Source organism: Diprion similis, chromosome 7, assembly GCF_021155765.1.
Source record: "Diprion similis isolate iyDipSimi1 chromosome 7, iyDipSimi1.1, whole genome shotgun sequence".
Lineage (NCBI taxonomy): Eukaryota > Metazoa > Arthropoda > Insecta > Hymenoptera > Diprionidae > Diprion > Diprion similis.
The window spans coordinates 10,165,885-10,184,924 of NC_060111.1; the positions used below are offsets into that span (position 1 = coordinate 10,165,885).

General features: G+C 38.2%; 1 protein-coding gene across 1 annotated transcript; it reads left to right on the forward strand.

Moving 5' to 3' along the window:
* The first annotated feature begins 1,978 nt into the window (after positions 1–1,978).
* LOC124407966 lies at positions 1,979–5,971 on the forward strand. The gene is made up of 4 exons (XM_046884577.1): positions 1,979–2,318; positions 2,416–4,161; positions 4,612–5,022; positions 5,820–5,971. Exons 1-4 carry the CDS (start codon positions 1,979–1,981, stop codon positions 5,969–5,971), a joined length of 2,649 nt encoding a protein of 882 aa, XP_046740533.1.
* Positions 5,972–19,040: the final 13,069 nt, after the last annotated feature.

Sequence of the window (19,040 nt, forward strand, 5' to 3'; positions counted from 1 at the left end):
ATCGCACCTACTGTATTAAATAATTCATAATGTTCTAACTAATGAACATATCATTTTCGTTGGGGTCTTAAAATCTTCGTAATTGGATATAGTATTCTCTCTGATTTTTTTAAGAATTCTGAAAGTAGACGCTTTTTTATGTTTGAAGATGTATACCTCGGGAACGATAAGTGATATCGGGAAACAAACGAAAAATGGACTCTTGTGTCTAATAGTACTACAAGGTATCAAAGTTACGTCAAAATTGAAAATGGTGACGATCCAGGCATAGGTGAAAACGCATGAACACTCCATGCACATAATTTTTTCGTTACGTGTCCCAAAAAAGAATGTTTACATTTTCGCATACGTTGAATTTGAAATGAAAATAAATAAAATATTTAAAAAATAACTTCTTGAGGGATATGGACTATTTCTTTTTCACTTGAAGAAAATTATTGGCCAATGAATAGCTGTATAAATAGTCGTAGGATTGACTGTACGAAATATCCTTGAATCGTTCATATGACTATTCGCACAAATATTTTGCCAAACGTTTGTACGAATAACTGGGAAAAATATCATTATAAAAAAATTGTTACGAAAATCTATGTATCGATAAAAATTATTGAATGAACTTTCTATATTTCTTAAAATGAATTGAACAATACTGAATCACGATATCATCTCAAAATCTTCATGCAATAACTTTTTTTCATGAAAAATATTCCTAATAACTCTCGGTTTTAATTCAGATGATAAGGATCATCTAAAAGAAATCAAACAGAAGTTGGATGCCCGTTTGATGACAATGAGCCAGGTTCCGAAACGCAGTTCAAACATCTACAGGCCTTTGTATCAAACTATGTGGCAGCCAATGCTGTAGAAAAAAATGTAAATCTGGATTATCATCCAGATATTCTTCCAGAAATGGAAATGAACCTGTCGTCCATGAAAGATGTGAACCGCAATATATGTGAACAAGGGATAGTTCTCAACGTATCATCAACATATAATGAAGCAGCACTACCTAGATTTGAAACTGGACTTACAAAACCATTGGACTATATCTCTGATAAATCAGAAATCCAAACTGGTAAGACCAACTACTCTAATTCTAATTCAATACCTGATATATCAAAAAAACAAAATAAGTGTACTACTCAACCCAAATTCTAAATGAAACTTAGGGCAGAACCTTTTCACTCTACAGAAATCAAACTTGCTGAACCAGACGTAACTGACTGCGTAAACCATATAGAGATTATCCAGAGCATGAACCAACTACAACCTAACCTGCCAGTTAATCAGTCGCACAGTATAAATGAGGTTTGTACATCGAGTGAACATGTAAATATGGATGGTGATCCAGATTCTCTTGAAGAAATAGATATGATCATATCTGTGAAAGATGTGAACCACAATACATGTGAACAAGGCGGGACGGCTCCCAATCCACCATCAACATATGATGAAACAGCGCTACTTGAACTTCAAACTGGACTCACAAAACCATTGGACTATATCTCTGATAGATCAGAAATCCAAACTGATGAGACCAACTACTCAAATCCTAACGCAATACCTAATGTATCTGAAACCCAAAATGAGTGTACTAGTCAACCCAAATTTCAAACTCAACTTGGTGCAGAGCCTTCTAACTCCCAAGAAATTCAATTTGCTGAAACAGACTGCATCAACCCTACAAAGATCATCCAGAGCATGAACCAACTACAATCTGACGTGTCAGTTAGTCAGTCGCATAACATTAATGAGGTTTGTACATCGAGTGAACCCTCTATCACTGTTGGAAATGATAATCCTATTTGGACACAATTTGATGCACTCCCGTATGATAATATGAACGAATTGATGACATCTAGGAGTGAGGTCTTAATACCAAGAGAAGACATGAACGATATTGTAGAAATAGAGAATAGATACTAATCTCACGAGACTAATATTACAAACGATGGATTATTCAATTTCAAATGAAAATATGAATGAAAATACAAAAGATGATTCGCAAGATCCCATAAACAGTATATCAACAGAACAAATAGAACACGTAGAAGCTACAGTTTGTAATGAAATTCCCAACAGCGATGATGATGTCGAATCACAGAGTGATGAAGGTTCAGAATACAACCCCGAGGACCAGTATAATGAGCAAGATTCCTCGGATGTGGCTGATAGTGACGACAATCCTGATGACTCTGAAGCCTATGCTCCAAACCAGAGTGCAAATATGAATGGAAGTAAAAATCAATCAACAGATCGATCATGCAATTTATCATCGATATCAAACGTTCCGGGCACGTCAGCCTGTGATGATACCGGTATGATTGTTAAACCATCAACGGGGCCAAAAGGAACTGGAAAGTTATATTTTTGTTTTTATGTCGCAAAAAATATCGAAAATTGCACGACATTTAGAATCAGTGCATAAAGATGAAGCAGAAGTAAAAAAATTTGCCATGCTACCTAAAAAAACTGCTGAGCGTGCTACAATAATAAAAAATTTAAGAGATAAAGGTAATTACATACACAATAAAAATTCGGACTTCAATCAAGGAGAGCTCATACCATGTAGACGACCACAGAAAAAAATGAACGAAAACGCTCAACATTTTGTGCCATGCCCCAACTGCAGAGGATTCTACGCGAAAAGTAATGTCAGACATCACTACAAATATTGCGCTGGTGGTTCTCGTGCAAACAGTAGATCTATTCTAGTGGCGGCTCGTAAGATGCTTGGCCGCATTGATCCAGCAGCATCCGTAAAATTGAGGAAAAAAGTTCTTCCTATGATGAGGGAAGATGAAATCGTACGCCTCATACGATACGATCATCTTCTCACCTTGTATGGGAATAAAATGTGCAGGAAAATTAAGAAACAACATCAGTATAGCATGATAAGAGCAAATTTGAGATTACAAGGCCGATTCTTGACTGATTTGAAAAAAATTAATCCTGAGATCACTGAGTTTGCTTCACTGTATGATCAAAAATTTTATGACGCTGTTATTTCATCCATTAATAATGTTGCAGAATTTGATGAGGAGACGGAAGTATATGAGAAACCAAGTTTAGCTTCAGGTATCGGTACGTGTATAAAAAAAATTGGAGCCATTCTGGAAACCGAATGCATCAAGCAGCATAAGGCCGAAAAGAAAAGGAATACTGCTGATTTTCTGAAATTGTTTAATGAAGACTTTGGCTGCAGTGTCGGTAGGACAGTTACTGAATCTCAAATCAAACATAGACGTCAAAAAACAGTTAATCTCCCAGAGACTGATGATATTGTAAGACTCAATAATTTCTTGAATAAAAAAAGGGAAGCTGCTTATCAAAGCCTGCAGAAGAAATTCACATACGAAACTTGGCTATCTTTAGCTCAAGCAACATTAATCCTCATACAAGTGTTCAATCGACGAAGAGCAGGCGAAATCGAAAGAGTCACCATAGACGATTTCAACTGCCGTAAAGGTGCCGATGAAATCGATAAACATTCATTGTCATCACTGCCCATCGAAGAACAGAAGGCTGCTAGAAAATATGTTAGACTCACTATTTGTGGAAAACTGAATAGAACAGTGCCAGTCCTCCTGAGCACAGAAATAGTCCAAAGTGTCCTGACTATTATTCAATATCAAGGTCTAGCAAAAGTGCCTGACAACAATCCATATATATTTGGCCTTCCCGGCACCACGGACCCCAACAGGCATGTTCATCTGAGAGCCTGTAATCTAATGCGGAAGTTTGCTGAGGAATCTTCCGCAGTGAATACAAAAGCTCTGCGTGGTACAACTCTGCGAAAACATGTTGCAACTAAGTGTGCATCAATGGATTTATCAGAAAATGATATATGTGATGTGGCAAACTTCATGGGACACCACGAAAACATCCATAAGAACATTTACAGGCAACCTGTAATAAATCGAGATATTATCAGGATGTCTCAGGTTTTGGAACAGGCAGTAGGTACAAGCAATGCCAAGTCAGAAACCAGAGACTGCATCAAAGAATATGTTATGGATATGATGAACTCTGAATCGACTCTCCATGATGCGCCAGATAGTGCTGATGATCTGGATGACAGTCTTGAAAAGCAGAACCAGTTATTAGCATGTATCAATAACCAGAAGAAAAAACATATTCAGTCAAAAAATAAATACCGCAGTGAGTACTAGATGATTTGAATCAAATATATTGGTTTGCATAATATTTTTCAGAATAATTATGTATTTATGAAACTTTTTATTTCAAATTGGATTACATAGTTGCGCTATCAAAGCGATTGCATTAAGATATAGAACTCACATTATGGATCGAAGCACTAGTTACAACACATGGTTGAATTCTCGGAGATGTGTACAGGGTAGTGTAAGATTCGAGCATTCTGAGCAATGTATTCTCTTTGTTGGAAAACAGAAAAGCGAGAAAAAGTTACTTCTACAAAAAATTCTGTGGAGTTTTTGCTTTTTATAACTTTCATTAAATTATTTCTGCAAAGAGATTCTGCTCGGAATAATCAAGTTTTGCACAAAAACAGTGACTATCAAACTGTTAATTAGAAGTTATGACTCGGAGCCTAACAAATTTATACATACATCAATTCCTATATTTCAGATTATGACGCCAAGAAAAGTATGAACGATGAATCAGTCAAAAAATCTACCGATATGGAAAGTCTCAGCAGTCGTGATTCGTGTAACAATTATTTCAATGCCATAAACTCCCAAAGTAGCGACACCGAAGACGACAATCAAGCGAAAGGTGGAAACAAAACAAACAGGAAACAGCATTCTAACAAAATACAGATGAAGAGACGCAGATGGAGTCACGACGAGGTAGAAGCATGTCTTACACTGTTTGAAACAGACATAACAAAATCAATCATTCCACCTTTACCAGTCATTGCGAAAAAAATTGCAAATTATGACTGCTTGAAGACGAGAACAACCGTGGTTGTTAAAGCGTGGATAAATAATCAAATTAAGAAGAGAGAAACATTGGAGTCTCGTGGAGCAAATAAAAAGCGTACGAGAACAAATTATCGCTAGATTCATATCTAGGTATACGTAACTAGTAGGATGCTTAAAAAAAAAAAAAATTGTTTCTCGGAAATAGGTTCAGAATTTTGGCTCAGGTATAAAAATAAGCCTGTTGTGATTCTTACGGAAAATCAAAAAGTGCGATGCAGAGCGTCTCAATATTAATATTAAGAGCTCAGATTTTAACAGGCTTACTTTTATACCTAAACGAAGCTTTTGAACCTGTTTCCTAGAAAAAAAATTGTTTTTTTTTAATCACCCTAGTAACTAGTAATCGTACCATATTGATATTCGATTAAAATGTTCCATTATTTACTCAGCGCAAAGTAAATGAATGATCCAGGCCTATAACCAGGATGAAGCCTATATATAACCTTACTGAAGCCCGCCGCACACAGTGTTTTCTTTTATGCGAGACTCCTTTGGCGAGTCTCGCAGGCAATTTCACATAAACCAACACACCGTGTGCAGTAGGCTTAAACTAACAATAAGATGAACAACCTATACACTGTCTATCCCCACTGATCTTGAACGGAACGAAATTTTTGCTGTACCAAAGTTGAAGCCCTACGTACTTATAATTATCAGTCACAGTCAGATACGATAAAATTTTCTTTTTTCTTTCAAATTTGATTAGAGAATTTAAGATACCATGTTTTTTACACCGAAATCTGAACTATAACAATAAGAATTTAAATATACCTTATCAAGCTGTGATTCCAATATTGTAGTCAAACGATGTCATGAGTTGTAAAAAGTAAGTCTTAATTACGTATTCTGAAGAGTACTTGGGTTTTATTACCTCATCTAGTCGTTACGAGAGTACTAAATGTGTTAGACCTCTTTGGAAGGTGGCTATATTAGCAAAGTATAACAATAGTATAACGTCAAACCTGGAACCAAAACTAGGAGAAACTTCAATACTATTGAAATAAGAATGATATTAGAACATATCATTATAAGATATATAAACACAATATAATATCAGTATTAAGTTGTTGGTATATTATCCCAATAAGTAAACGAATGTGATATTACAATTTTGAGACGTGTAGTCTGTAACATATAATAGACCTCTAAATAAGATGAATCTGTACTCTTGAGAGTAAAACTTGGATACACTGAAACACAACCTAATAATCGTTAAGATTGACAAATTGATGTTATTGAAAGTCAAAAACAAAGTTAGGTGGAATTATAGTGTGAAATGTCCAATCTGTGACATGTAAGCGCTAGTAATCTTTGGCAGCAAATATCTAAAGTATTACTGCGCACAGACTTGTTTTACAGATGACTGTCAGATTGTTGTTAAAATATGTGCTGTTTAAGAGTAAAACGATTGTTGTACGAATGTATGATTGACCGTCTAATGATGATAGTTTAAAAAATTGTAATCAAGTTTTCCTTTTATTTCAGCGCTGTCCCAATTTATGTCTGTCGAATAAAAGTTATTCAAATATTCTAAAACCATAACCAATATAAACTGAGGCCCCTTCCTGATTCCTGATCACAAATATGTTTCAAACTGATATTATTATAGAAATTATAAATCTATCTTCTGGATTTGATTAATTCAAAATCATATTATAATGCAATATTTGTCGGATATTGTGATTCTCATATCAATATCAATGAAGTATGACATAGGCTACAGACCTGATAAGCCTGACTATATTGGTCGAAATTTTTTGAAACGAAATGCTGCCATATGCATAGAAACTTACAATAATAAATAGCAGTAGGTATACCTGAGGATATATTCCGAGATTGAACTGCAATTGTAGTTATTCAGCTTATTCAGGAAGAACTCCATTAATGTGTTTTTCTATTGGATTTTATAAATCAGAATGTAACGTTACAACCGTAGCTGAATTAGTTCGATTTCAGAATACACCTTATAACTAACCTGTGACTCGAGATACCGAAACATCATTTATTACTTCGTAACGATCAACCGAAACGTCTTTCCGAGACCATGTTCGTTTCATGATTATCAATGACGAAATTCTCTGAATGATTCTTAGTTGAGGTACAATGATGGACAACCACAACGGGTTGACTTCACTGAGGTCCACGTATAAATCATCAAGATCTTGTTTAAAAATTATTACGTTTAGAGACGAGGTCCTGGAACAAACCGGTGGGCCTCCTTGAAGATTGAAATTCACTTTCAGGACACACACGTACTACGAAAATCGAACTTTTGCTAGAAGGAATTTTTGATCACGACTTTTTCAGTCGTCTCGAAAACCAAAGACATGATATTATCGAAAACTCAGCTAAGCCCCCCCTCAAGGAAACGTGACTTGCGGTCAAATCACAATGCAGCTTGCCCAAGATGCTGTGACATTCGGATATGACGATATTCGAGACATTTGCGCTTCTCAATGGGCCTAAAGGTCTTTACCGGGACCTCGTTTGGCATAAAATATTGTTAATGACGAAACTCTTCAACAAAAGCCAATCATCTCTAGCTGACGTACAATGATACGCATCCACTATAGGTTGACTTTACCAAAGTTCATATATGCATTATCGAGAATCTGTTGGAAAGTTTTTGCGTTTACTGACGAGGTCCTGGAACAATCCGGTGATTGAGTTCGTACCGATGTGTATGAAAATGTATGAAAGTGTATGAAAGTGTATAAAACTGTATGAAAGTGTATATGACTGTACATAAAATTAATATATTGGGAGTTATGAGACCGTGGCCTGGAACCACACAAATTGTCTGATTCATACAAACGTATATCGGAAAACAGTCCTTGAATATACCAATCACCAGTTATTGGTTGTTTTCGGCACAGTCCTGGAAACACACACTGTGTATAAAAATCTTCCAGGTCCGACCTGGAAAGTACCAAATGTCCCGGAAAGAACCAATGTGTAGCAAAAAATGTCCCGAGAACGACCTCCAGATATACATATATATGTGTGTACAAGCCTTATATAGTAGCTTATATTTAAATGGTGTTAAACAAAAGGTTTCAAGTGTTATGTGTTCCTGTGGACAAAAATCGAAGGGTCGGCATTAGTTTTTTTTTTTGTAATTCAAAAATCACTTAAGATTACTTCTTGCCTTCTTCAGTTTGTCCATATGGACAACTCGGTTCTTACCATATATGGATAACTTAACGTTATTATTAGGTAATATCTCCAAAACTTCATACGGGCCTGTATATTGGTCTCCTAATTTAACTTTATGAGGTTCTTTTAGTAAAAATACTTCGTCTTTAGGTCTTAATTGCAATGGTCTTATCCTTTTATCGTAATAGAATTTATATTTATTCTTTGCCTGGACAAGGTTCTTTCCCGCTTGAGTTTGGAGCTCGCGCAGTTTTTCACACAGAGTGATCAAATATTCTTCATATGTCCTATCCGTCACAGGTTCAATTGACACATAGTTTGAAGAGACTCTGGCTGCTTTGCCAAAAACTAGCTCGTATGGCGTGTATCTAGTACCTTCATGGGTACTTGTGTTATATGAAAACATTGCCGATTCTATCCACTCATCCCAATCGGATTTATTACTTACGTATTGTTTGAGATATTCTACTAATACGTGATGTGATCTTTCTATCGATCCATTAGACTGTGGGTGAAATGCTGTAGTTCTATTTTGAGTTATACGGAATCTTTTTGCTATTGCTTTCATCAGAGAGCTTGTTAAATTTGATCCTTGATCCGTTAGGATATGTCTAGGCGCACCATAGATACAAATAAAATTTTTAATTAAAGCGTCTGCGATAGCCACAGAATCGGTTTCTTTAAGAGGTATTGCTAAAGAATATTTTGTAAGTAAGTCTTGAGATGTTAATATATAATTATTATTCATTCTTGTCATAGGCAGAGGGTCTACGATGCCCATTGAAATTTTCTCAAAAGCTGATTCTGGGGTATCAGTAATTACCATAGGTTGCTTATGCTTTACACGAGTGAGTTTTTTTGTTGCACACTCGAAACATTTACTTATATATTCTTGTATCTGGCGCTTCAAATTTGGCCATAAATATTTTTGTCTGATTCTAAGGTAAGTTTTAGTAACACCCTTATGTCCGCATATAGCTGATTCATGATTTTCTCGTATAATACCCTGTCTAATCTCTTCCGAGGGAGTTTCTATTAAGTCGTCGTAAATAGTTAGCGTACACGGACAGTCGTTAAGGCCCCGCTGACCTGGCATGTCATATATATATTTCGTGACGTCAGAAGCGGGGAAATTGGGTGAAAAAGCCTATACGAATCCTGCGATAACGAGAGTATGAATCTTACTCGGAAATATTTTAAATCGTAGCTTGAATAATAGTGTACGTGTGAATCTCAGTCACTGCTCAGGCAAATCGCTGATAATGTTTATAATAAAGAATGATGAAGTAAATAAAATCACGCGACAACAAACATGGCCGATCGGAGCTACTGCATGTTGAATATTCACTGATTGCACTGTTCGACAATTTCTTTCACCCTCGCCAGGGAGATTCACACGTACAAAAGCACACATGTTATCCGGGAAAACTTATACTATCAGTTATTTTTTTGTAAACATGGCTCTCTTCGTATACGCGTTTTTCATGTGACAGCAGCCCGTTTATGGTCCACAAGAAGTATGTTTCGATCTGTAACTCACATCATTGGTTGGATCTAACAGAACAAGCCACTGAAATCAGCGGCCTTAGTTCACCGTTCAACGTTCAGAGGCGATCCACGTATTTATGACGTCACGATTTGATATTTTCAAGTCAGATCAGCGGCACCTTAAGCGTTGCTTTTATTCGACTGAGTATTTCTTTCCATAATATATTGTCAATGAAATTAGTTCTAGAAATTGCTACTTCTGGAAGCTCGACTTGCATGATGACGTCCAATAGGGACGCTATTGCTTCGCTGAATATTTCTGGATCTACTGTTCGTTTGCTCGATTCCTTATTATCTTCCTATTTTCTCTTTCTATCAATCTTGCTCTACCCAACGTTAAATCTTCGAATTTCCATGTTTTGTATTTACTCAGCATGTCGTGTGCTCCGCGATCAACAGGTTCGCCCTGCTGTGTTATAAAGAAAGCTACATTACCTTTATGCATTGACAGTTTTTCTTTGCTCCTTGTGACCTTGAGTTCCGAGTCCGTTCGTAACTCATAAGGTCTCGAACCGGGTTCTGAAATTTCATCGGTGTCGTCTATATCACTATCAATGTGTAAAAGTTCGTCATTGTCTGATTCGGAATCTGTATTCTCGTCCTGATCACTCACATCTGAATTATCCTGATTTTCCATAGGATTATCAACCTCATTATCTCTGAATATTACTTTTAAATTTTCAGGTAACCTGGGGAGAGAAGCTCCGCTGGTTCCTGCCTCTCCTACCTGATCGGGTACCTCTGCTATTGTCTCGAGGTCTGTGCTTCGATAAATCGGTGGTACCTCCTCAAAGGGGGTGATCGTCATGTCACCTAAATCATCGGCCAAAGTAAGTTCGGCTTTTCCGTCTAAATTCTCTTCTGGGTTCAGTAGAGAATAAATTTGAATTTTGAAAGGATATTTAAAGATTTTGTTAATTAATTTATTAACCGTTTTCCACGACAACATGTCTAAACCGCAACCTATCTTGGGCATTGCGAGTCGATAATCATTATTACGCTTGCACGTGCGTCTAAGTTGAATTAATGCTTTTTCTAAATTTTTGATAATGGGTTTGTCGTTACTTCGTTTTTTCGTGATCAAATAATAAATGAATCTTCTTCCCACTTGCAACTGAGCTACATCTCCGACTTTTTTATTTTGTTCTCGGAGTTCATTGATTTTACCAAACCTTTTCTTAAAGTGAACAGCAATGCCTGCGCCCATATTCAAGTCTTCTGCCACGCAATGGACTAATGAGAAATTTGCATCTGCAGTGAATAAATCTCCTGTCAATTCTTCTATTACTGGCGGTTGTTCAAAAATATCTTCATTAGTTGTTTCTAATTCATTTGTCGTTTCTAACTCCATTGTTTGTATAGTTGCAACTTCGGGTTCTAACGGATTCGGATCGTTTTCGTCTATTGGGTTTCTAGATAACGCGTCGGCATTCGTATTAGCGCGTCCTTCTTTATACTTTATAGTGCATTGAAATTCTGCAAGTAGTGTTTTCCACCTGACCAATCGTGCACAAGGGTTTTTGTTTTTGTGAAACCACGACAACGCTTTTTGGTCGGATACTACGGTAAACTCTCGTCCGTAAAGATAAGGCCTGAAATAATTTACACACCATACTACGGCCAATAATTCTTTTTCAAATGTGGAATAGTTTCTTTCCGCTGACGTTAAAACTCTAGATATATATATGATATGGGTAAGTCTTTCCCTATTTCACCTTGGCTCAATACGCCTCCGATTGCATGTCCCGATGCATCTGTCGTAAGTAAAAACGGACGTTCAAAGTCTGGGTACTGAAGAATGGGTTTTTCGCACAATTTGTCGCGCAATATCTCGAAAGCTTCTTGATGTTCGCTTTTCCATTCGAACTTTATATCTTTTCTCAATAAATTTGTGAGGGGTTTTGCTAATTTTGAAAATCCTGGAATAAAGCGACGGTAATACCCTGCTAGTCCAAGAAACTGCTTAATGTTTCGCGCTGTTTTAGGCGTCGGAAATTTTTTTACTGATTCAATTTTTTTCGGGTCCTGCTCGACTCCTTTATCACTGATTATATGACCTAGGTACGTGACCTCGTGTCTCAAAAATTCGCATTTGTCTGGTTGCAAAACTAAATTGGCATTGCGGAGTTTGTTCATCAATCTATTTATTTTTGTCTCGTGTTCTTTGAGTGAAGTAGCGTAAACGACAATGTCGTCTAGATAAACGAACAACTCTATTCCTTGTAGACCCAAAAGTACTTGGTCCATCAATCTTTGGAAAGTCGCAGGTGCGTTTTTTAATCCAAAGGGCATTCGCATGAATTCGTAATGTCCATATGGGGTAGAAAATGCGGTTTTACATGCATCTTCTTCGTCCATTTGTATTTGATGAAAACCTGATGCTAAGTCGAATATTGAAAAGTAACGCGCGCTTCCTAACTGATCCAAAATTTCTGTGATATTTGGTAATGGGTACGCGTCACCGATTGTTTTTTCGTTTAAGCCTCGGTAATCTATCACAATTCGCCATCTTTTAGTTCCTTTCGAATCGGGTTTTTTAGGCACGATCCAGAGAGGAGAACTGTATGGTGATACTGATTGTCTAATTATATCATTTTTTTCCATCTCTTTAACTTGCTTTGCTATTACTTCCTTGTGTATTGGAGGAAATCTGTATTGTTTTGTGTGTACAGGAATACTATCCGTAGTTGTTATTTTATGTTTCATGACTGTGGTGCTACCTAATGCTTCACCGGGGATATGGAATATGTCGGCATTTTCCCTAACAATTCTTTCGACACTATCTCGTTCCTCTTCGGCAAGGTGATCTAACCGGAGTAGTTCGATTATAGCATCTGAACGCTCTCTAGAGTTGCAAGTTGATATTTCAATATTATTACTTTCCGTTTGCTCATCTGCGTCATCTATTCCAACGAGCGGAATAGCTTCGCTTGCGTCTAATAATTTAACAGTGGGCACGATTACTAATTTGTCTTCGTCAGTCGTGTTGATAGCACGGATGACAGCTTTGCCTTTATTGTTTCGTATTAGAGCATTTCCTATATATACACCCTCGCAACCTTTCAGTAGAGGTAAATATCCTTCTTTCCTACTATTTTCACTGATTTTTATGGGAAAGGCTACGTTTGTGCGTTTAGGTATTAGCATGGTTTCACGGTCGGTAAAATATATGATCTGGTCTGCCACTTCTATACATTGTTCCGCGTAGTTTATATTTGCATTATATTGCATAAAAAAGCCTGAACCTAATATTCCATTACAAGTTATCGGGAAGTTATCTCTCACCACATGAAAATTTGTCTGCAATCCGAATATAGTTAATTCGATGGTCCCTACACTATAATAGGGATTTTCTCCAATTCCTGTTATGGTTATTTTATTTTTTAAATTGATGTTGAGTTTGTTTTTCAAGATTGAAAATTTAATTACACTTGCTTCTGCGCCTGTGTCGATCATAATCGGCACACTTTTCTTTATATCATTTGATTCGAGTTTGATCATAGGTACCTTACCTTTTATGAAGAGGCAGATGGATTTGTTTCCACTGTCTCTGTTTCCAGAGCGTTGGCCCGCACCATTCGGGATTTGCTCTCGTTTCCCGAGGGCCTTGCTCCGTTTCCCTGTTCAGCTTCGCGTTTTTCATCATTCAATCGCTTATAACACTCTAACCATCTACGCCCGATTTTTCCGCAATATCCACAAGTTCTTGGACTTGTGGGGGACGAAATGTTTTCATTCGGCCTGTCTTGTTTACTCGCGTACCAATCTTTTGTCGCGTGTGTTGTTCGGTTGTTTGTCGCATAAGATTCTTTATTTTCCGAAGGATTATCTGATATGGGTCTTCTACTTGCCCTACTTTTTTCGAATGTGTGGCCAATGCGACCACAATTTTTACATACTTCGCGATTATTTGTCTCTATTTTACTCGTGTCGCGGTTTTTCGCGCGTTCTCTATCCACTTCTAGCTTCTTATCTACATCTATTGCTCCTTCATAGGCTGATTTTAATGTGGTGTAGCCTTTAATTTCGACCGCGTTTCTGCAGTCCGTTGGTAAACCGCTAACGAAGGCTTCGCACACCTCCAAGTCCATTCTCATTATCTCGGCGTTACCTAATTCTCGATTTTTTCTTCGTTCCGCTTCAACGAGTCCTGTTTTTATATCGCGAGTTCTGGCGATATAATCTAATATGTGTTCATCGCTGTATTTGTATAGCTGTCCTAATTCTCCGCGGTAATAATTAGCTGATCTAGTCGGAGCGAACACCTCGGTTAACTTATCTAAAAGTTCCTGCAATGTGGAGAAACTTTCGTCTTCGATCACCGCGTATGCTCTATCCGCTAGTTTACTTTTTATTAATCGCGTAAGGTATCCTTCAAGACTAGGGGCTACCATTTCTAATGCTCGTTTGCAAGCTCTGTTGAACTGCATTACGGTTATGTTTTTGCCATCAAATTTTGGGACAACGGCAAGTGCGTCTTTTACTGAAACTGACTGTTCGGCTATCGGTAGTGCAGGAATACTGACACTACGATTTCTACGCTCATTTTCTTCTTGTATCTGTCTCGGGATTTGTGGTTGAGAATTTTGTAGAATTCTCTCTTTTAACACGCGTTCTCGCTCTTTTAATTTTTTTTTGCGTTCCGCTAATTCTAACTTCTTTTGTTTCAAAGGATCTATTTGAGCTGCTCGCAGGGCTAGCTCCTGTTCCTCGAGGTCTAGTTCGCGCTCTCGTAATTCTTGCTCGCGTAATTGTATTTCTAGATCCTCATCTAAAATCAATTCTTCTGGTACGTTCACGGCACCTAATTCTTGAGGTTCCAGGTCGGGCCCGGTAATACCTCCTCGTATTGCTCTGAGTTTTTCGCGTTTTTCCCTTTCTTTTCTCCGAAATAACGCTTCCCTCGCTAATACTTCTGCTTCTAAATTAATTTCTTCGTTGTTCGCAGGAATGGAAATTATTGATTTGATTGACGCTTGATCGTTGTTTTGAACTTGCGGGTTTTTTACGGTAGCTCTTGTCCCATCGCCGCGCGAATCCCCATTTGAGTGGACCGTGGCCTTAATAGGTCGGGAGGGATCTGGCTGTCTTCCTAACCCTTTCTGTTCCAATTTTTTCTGTAAATTCTGAATTTCGGCTTTGATTTTCGCGGTTTCGTCATCCTGATCATCCAACGGAACGGGTTCCCTTGCCAACTGAGAGCTCTCGGCAACTGACGTAACCGTGATATCTAGACTTTCCGCGAATAGTAACCTCAATTCTTGGTCTTTTTCGGCTATCTTTCGACGAAGTTCACCGATTCTGACCCTTTCTAGGTCTAACCGCAGTTCGCCCTGTGAGAGGGGTCGCGTGGACCCCTCGTTAGAATCTACGTGTTTACTAACATTCTCTAGATCTAACCGCAGTTCGCCCTGTGAGAAAGGTCGCGTGGACCCCTCGTTAGTACCTATATATTCGTTAGCATGGAGGTTCTGCTGCCCTTCCAACGCCGGATTTCTTTGTCTTTCTAATTCTTGGGCTTCTAATTCTGCTAACCTCGCTAGTTTCTGCTGAACATCTTCGCTCAAGGCCGCTGCCCTATTTGCGTCTAATTCTTTTTGTTTCCTATCAATTTCCATTTCCTGTTGTTTCAATTTTTCACTTAAAGCTAATGACTCTTCATCAATTTCTGTTTGTCTTTGTTTTAATGCTTCTTGTTCTCTTTTTAGTCTTTTTTCCTTGTTATTAATTTCTTCTTGTACATATTCTAATTCTGTTTCTGTATATTTAGGTTGCGCGCTGGCTGTTGCTGTGGCTTCGTCACCTTTTTTCCCACTAGTTCTAGTTTCGATAGGCATTTTGTTTGATTTGAATGAATTTGAGAATAACTGAACTGAACGGTCAGTTTAAATTTTTATATTTTTTTGAAAAATTTGAGAAGAAATAATTACCGAAAAATTAAATCTCGAGCATGGCAAGTCCCGAAGGGAATTCGCTTTTTATTACACAGTATTTGAACGAGCGTTATTAACCCGACTGGTCTATTTACGACAATTCCGAAGAAAATTCGCTTTATATTACACAGTATTTGAACGGGCGTTATTAACTCGACTGGTTTATTTACGAGAATCCCACCGATCGCTGCCACCATAAATTTCTATTCCCCTGTGACGTCCCGGAGCAAATATTAAATAAAAAAAAACAAATCCTCTATTTTGACAGTCGAGACCGAAACGTCCCCTGAGAGTCTAAGGAGCCCTATTTTTATTTGCGGGACCCGGGCCCCTGCTACGGATTATGATTTTACGGGTTTTATTTGGAAAGAATAAGGCTTATTGGAATATGGTAACGTGGAATGTTTTTACTTACTTTTCAATTGATCCTGACAACCTCGGGTGTTCTGGTCATCTGCTGGGCGACCTCGTGGACTGGTCCGGGGTTGGAACGTGCTAAACGAGGGCCTGGATCTGCCAGTGAACGAGACTCTTGGTTGCAAATTGAATTACTTTGAATTTAGGAATTTTCACTGACTTTAGGTTTTAACTATCTTTTAAGAAGAGAATACACTTTGTTTAATTTTGGGTTTGTAACCCATATATTGTTACAAAACTCTTTCAACTGGTCTTATGAGTAAAAGTACGAATAGTGAAGAAATTATACGTTAAAATTAATATTTAAGACTTTATATTCAGGAGAACAATTCTTGAAGCGTGTGGTCTGAACAAACTTGATGAAGAAGTGACAAAATGTCAAAGTTAATATTTAATATTTTATGTTTAAGATAACAAGTTTCGCACGTCTAGACAGCTCAGAAATCGGTGAAGAAGTGAGTAGTCCGCGCTCCGCAGTCGCCCGCCTCGGCCGTGTGGTGGGAGGTGTTTCTGCAAATAACCGCTTCCCTTTCTCCAGTCCGGGGGTTCCCGCGTGGCATTCCCACTCCAAGATGGCGGTGGTCCGAGAGCCTGAGAATGTTTATTCGACTCGGTTCCCGGGCGTCGGGCTATCGCCTTATCGACAGATACTCAATACCTGTTTATCTTAGTATAAACATTTATAAATCGTGGCCGCGAGTTTATTCTACTATAAACGTTTATGAATCGTGACCAAATATATATTTTGATATAAACGTTTACAAATCGTGTGGTCAATTGTATATTTTGATATAAACGTTTACAAATCGTGTGGTCAATTGTATATTTTAATATGAACGTTTACGAATCGTGACCAAATGTATATTTTAATATAAACGTTTGCAAAACGTGTGGTAAATTGTATATTTGAATTGTAATTATTTATTCGGTGTACACCCACGCTCTTAGATGTGGCTTTGCTATAACGCGAGGTACACTCGTCTCCTTGAATATTGTCTGATATTATCCTTAATACATTTTCATAGTTAATATAATGATATCCATTATTGTGTGAATATCTAATATTGTTATTTGCAACTTAGTTACAATTCTAGTGATTATATACCTTTTTTTCTGAGCGGTATTACAAATATCATATACGTATGTGTGTTGCAGAGTGAAGACGGAACAAGATGGTCGCTGACAATCCCATGAGGCGAGCCATATAAATATGCATTATAATTAATGTCATTTCTCTTCCATGTTATTTCGTATTCTTCATAATGAATAAAATATATAAGCAAAAACTATCCTGTGTAACTTAGTAAATACACAAAATTTCCACAAAGGGTAAGAAAGAGAGCATCAGTATTATAATGTATATAACTGTGAAAAATATATATATAGGACGTTACCTGGGGACGGCACAACCGACAAGAATCGAGGGTTTCTCAGCCAAATACCAACTTTTTTCTGAATTTTCGGTGCAGGGCAGCTGAGTGTCTGGAGCTCTGTCGAACCCACCCAAGAATTTGAGGATCGGTTCATGAACAGCCGAAATTTGTTGGAAGATGTCGACTTTCTGGCTATCTTGTCTCTAAGTCGAGATATCTTCAATTTTTCTGCTGGTCTGACCTGAATGTCTGCGATTCTGACAAACGCGCATTGCGATTTGAGGTCTCATCCGTAACTTGGTCAGAACGGTCAGAACCGACGAGAATCGAGGGTTTCTCAGCCTAATACCAACTTTTTTCTGAATTTTCGGTGCGGGGCAGCTGAGTGTCTGGAGCTCTGTTGAACTCACCCAAGAATTTCAGGATCGGTTCATAAATAGCCGAGATCCGTTGAAAAATGTCGAATTTCTGGCTATCTTGTCTCTAAATCACGATCCCTCAATTTTTCTGCTGGTCTAACCTGAATGGCTGCGATTCTGACAAACGCGCATCGCAATTCGACGTCTCATCCGTAACTTGGTCAGAACGGTCAGAACCGACGAGAATCGAGAGTTTCTCAGCCGAATACCAACTTTTTTCTGAATTTTCGGTGCGGGGCGGCTGAGTGTCCGGAGCTCTGTCGAACCCACCCAAGAATTTCAGGATCGGTTTATAAATAGCCGAGATCCGTTAAAAAATGTCGAATTTCTGGCTATCTTGTCTCTAAATGAAGATTCCTCAGATTTTCTGATGGTCTGACCTGGATGTCTGCGATTCTGTGAAATGCGCATCGCAATTCGACGTCTCATCCGTAACTTGGTCAGAACGGTCAGAACCGACGAGAATCGAGAGTTTCTCAGCCGAATACCAACTTTTTTCTGAATTTTCGGTGCGGGGCGGCTGAGTGTCCGGAGCTCTGTCGAACCCACCCAAGAATTTCAGGATCGGTTTATAAATAGCCGAGATCCGTTAAAAAATGTCGAATTTCTGGCTATCTTGTCTCTAAATGAAGATTCCTCAGATTTTCTGATGGTCTGACCTGGATGTCTGCGATTCTGTGAAATGCGCATTGCAATTCGACGTCTCATCCGTAACTTGGTCGGAACGGTCAGAACCGACGAGAATCGAGGGTTTCGCAGCCAAATGCCAACTTTTTTCTGAATTTACGGTGCGGGGCAGCTTAGTGTCTGGAGCCCTGTCGAACCCACCCAAGAATTTCAGGATCGGTTCATAAATAGCCGAGATTCGTCGAAAAATGTCGAATTTTTGGCTATCTTGTCTCTAAGTCAAGATTCCTCAATTTTTATGCTGGTCTGACCTGAATGTCTGCGATTTCGACAAACGCGCATTGCAATTTGACGTCTCATCCGCAACTTGGTCAGAACGGTCAGAACCGACAAGAATCGAGGGTGTCTCGGCCAAATACCAACTTTTTTCTGAATTGTCGGTGCGGGGCAGCTCAGTGTCTGGAGCCCTGTCGAACCCACCCAAGAATTTCAGGATCGGTTCATAAATAGCCGAGATTCGTTGAAAAATGTCGAATTTTTGGCTATCTTGTCTATAAGTCAAGATTTCTCAATTTTTCTGCTGGTCTGACCTGAATGTCT

Coding starts and splice junctions, on each gene's coding strand:
- LOC124407966 (XM_046884577.1), top strand. CDS start 1,979: ATGAATGAAAATACAAAAGATGATTCGCAAGATCCCATAAACAGTATA. Junction 2,319..2,415: donor GTCAGCCTGTGATGATACCG/GTATGATTGTTA, acceptor CACGACATTTAG/AATCAGTGCATAAAGATGAA. Junction 5,023..5,819: donor TCGTGGAGCAAATAAAAAGC/GTACGAGAACAA, acceptor CGTATTCTGAAG/AGTACTTGGGTTTTATTACC.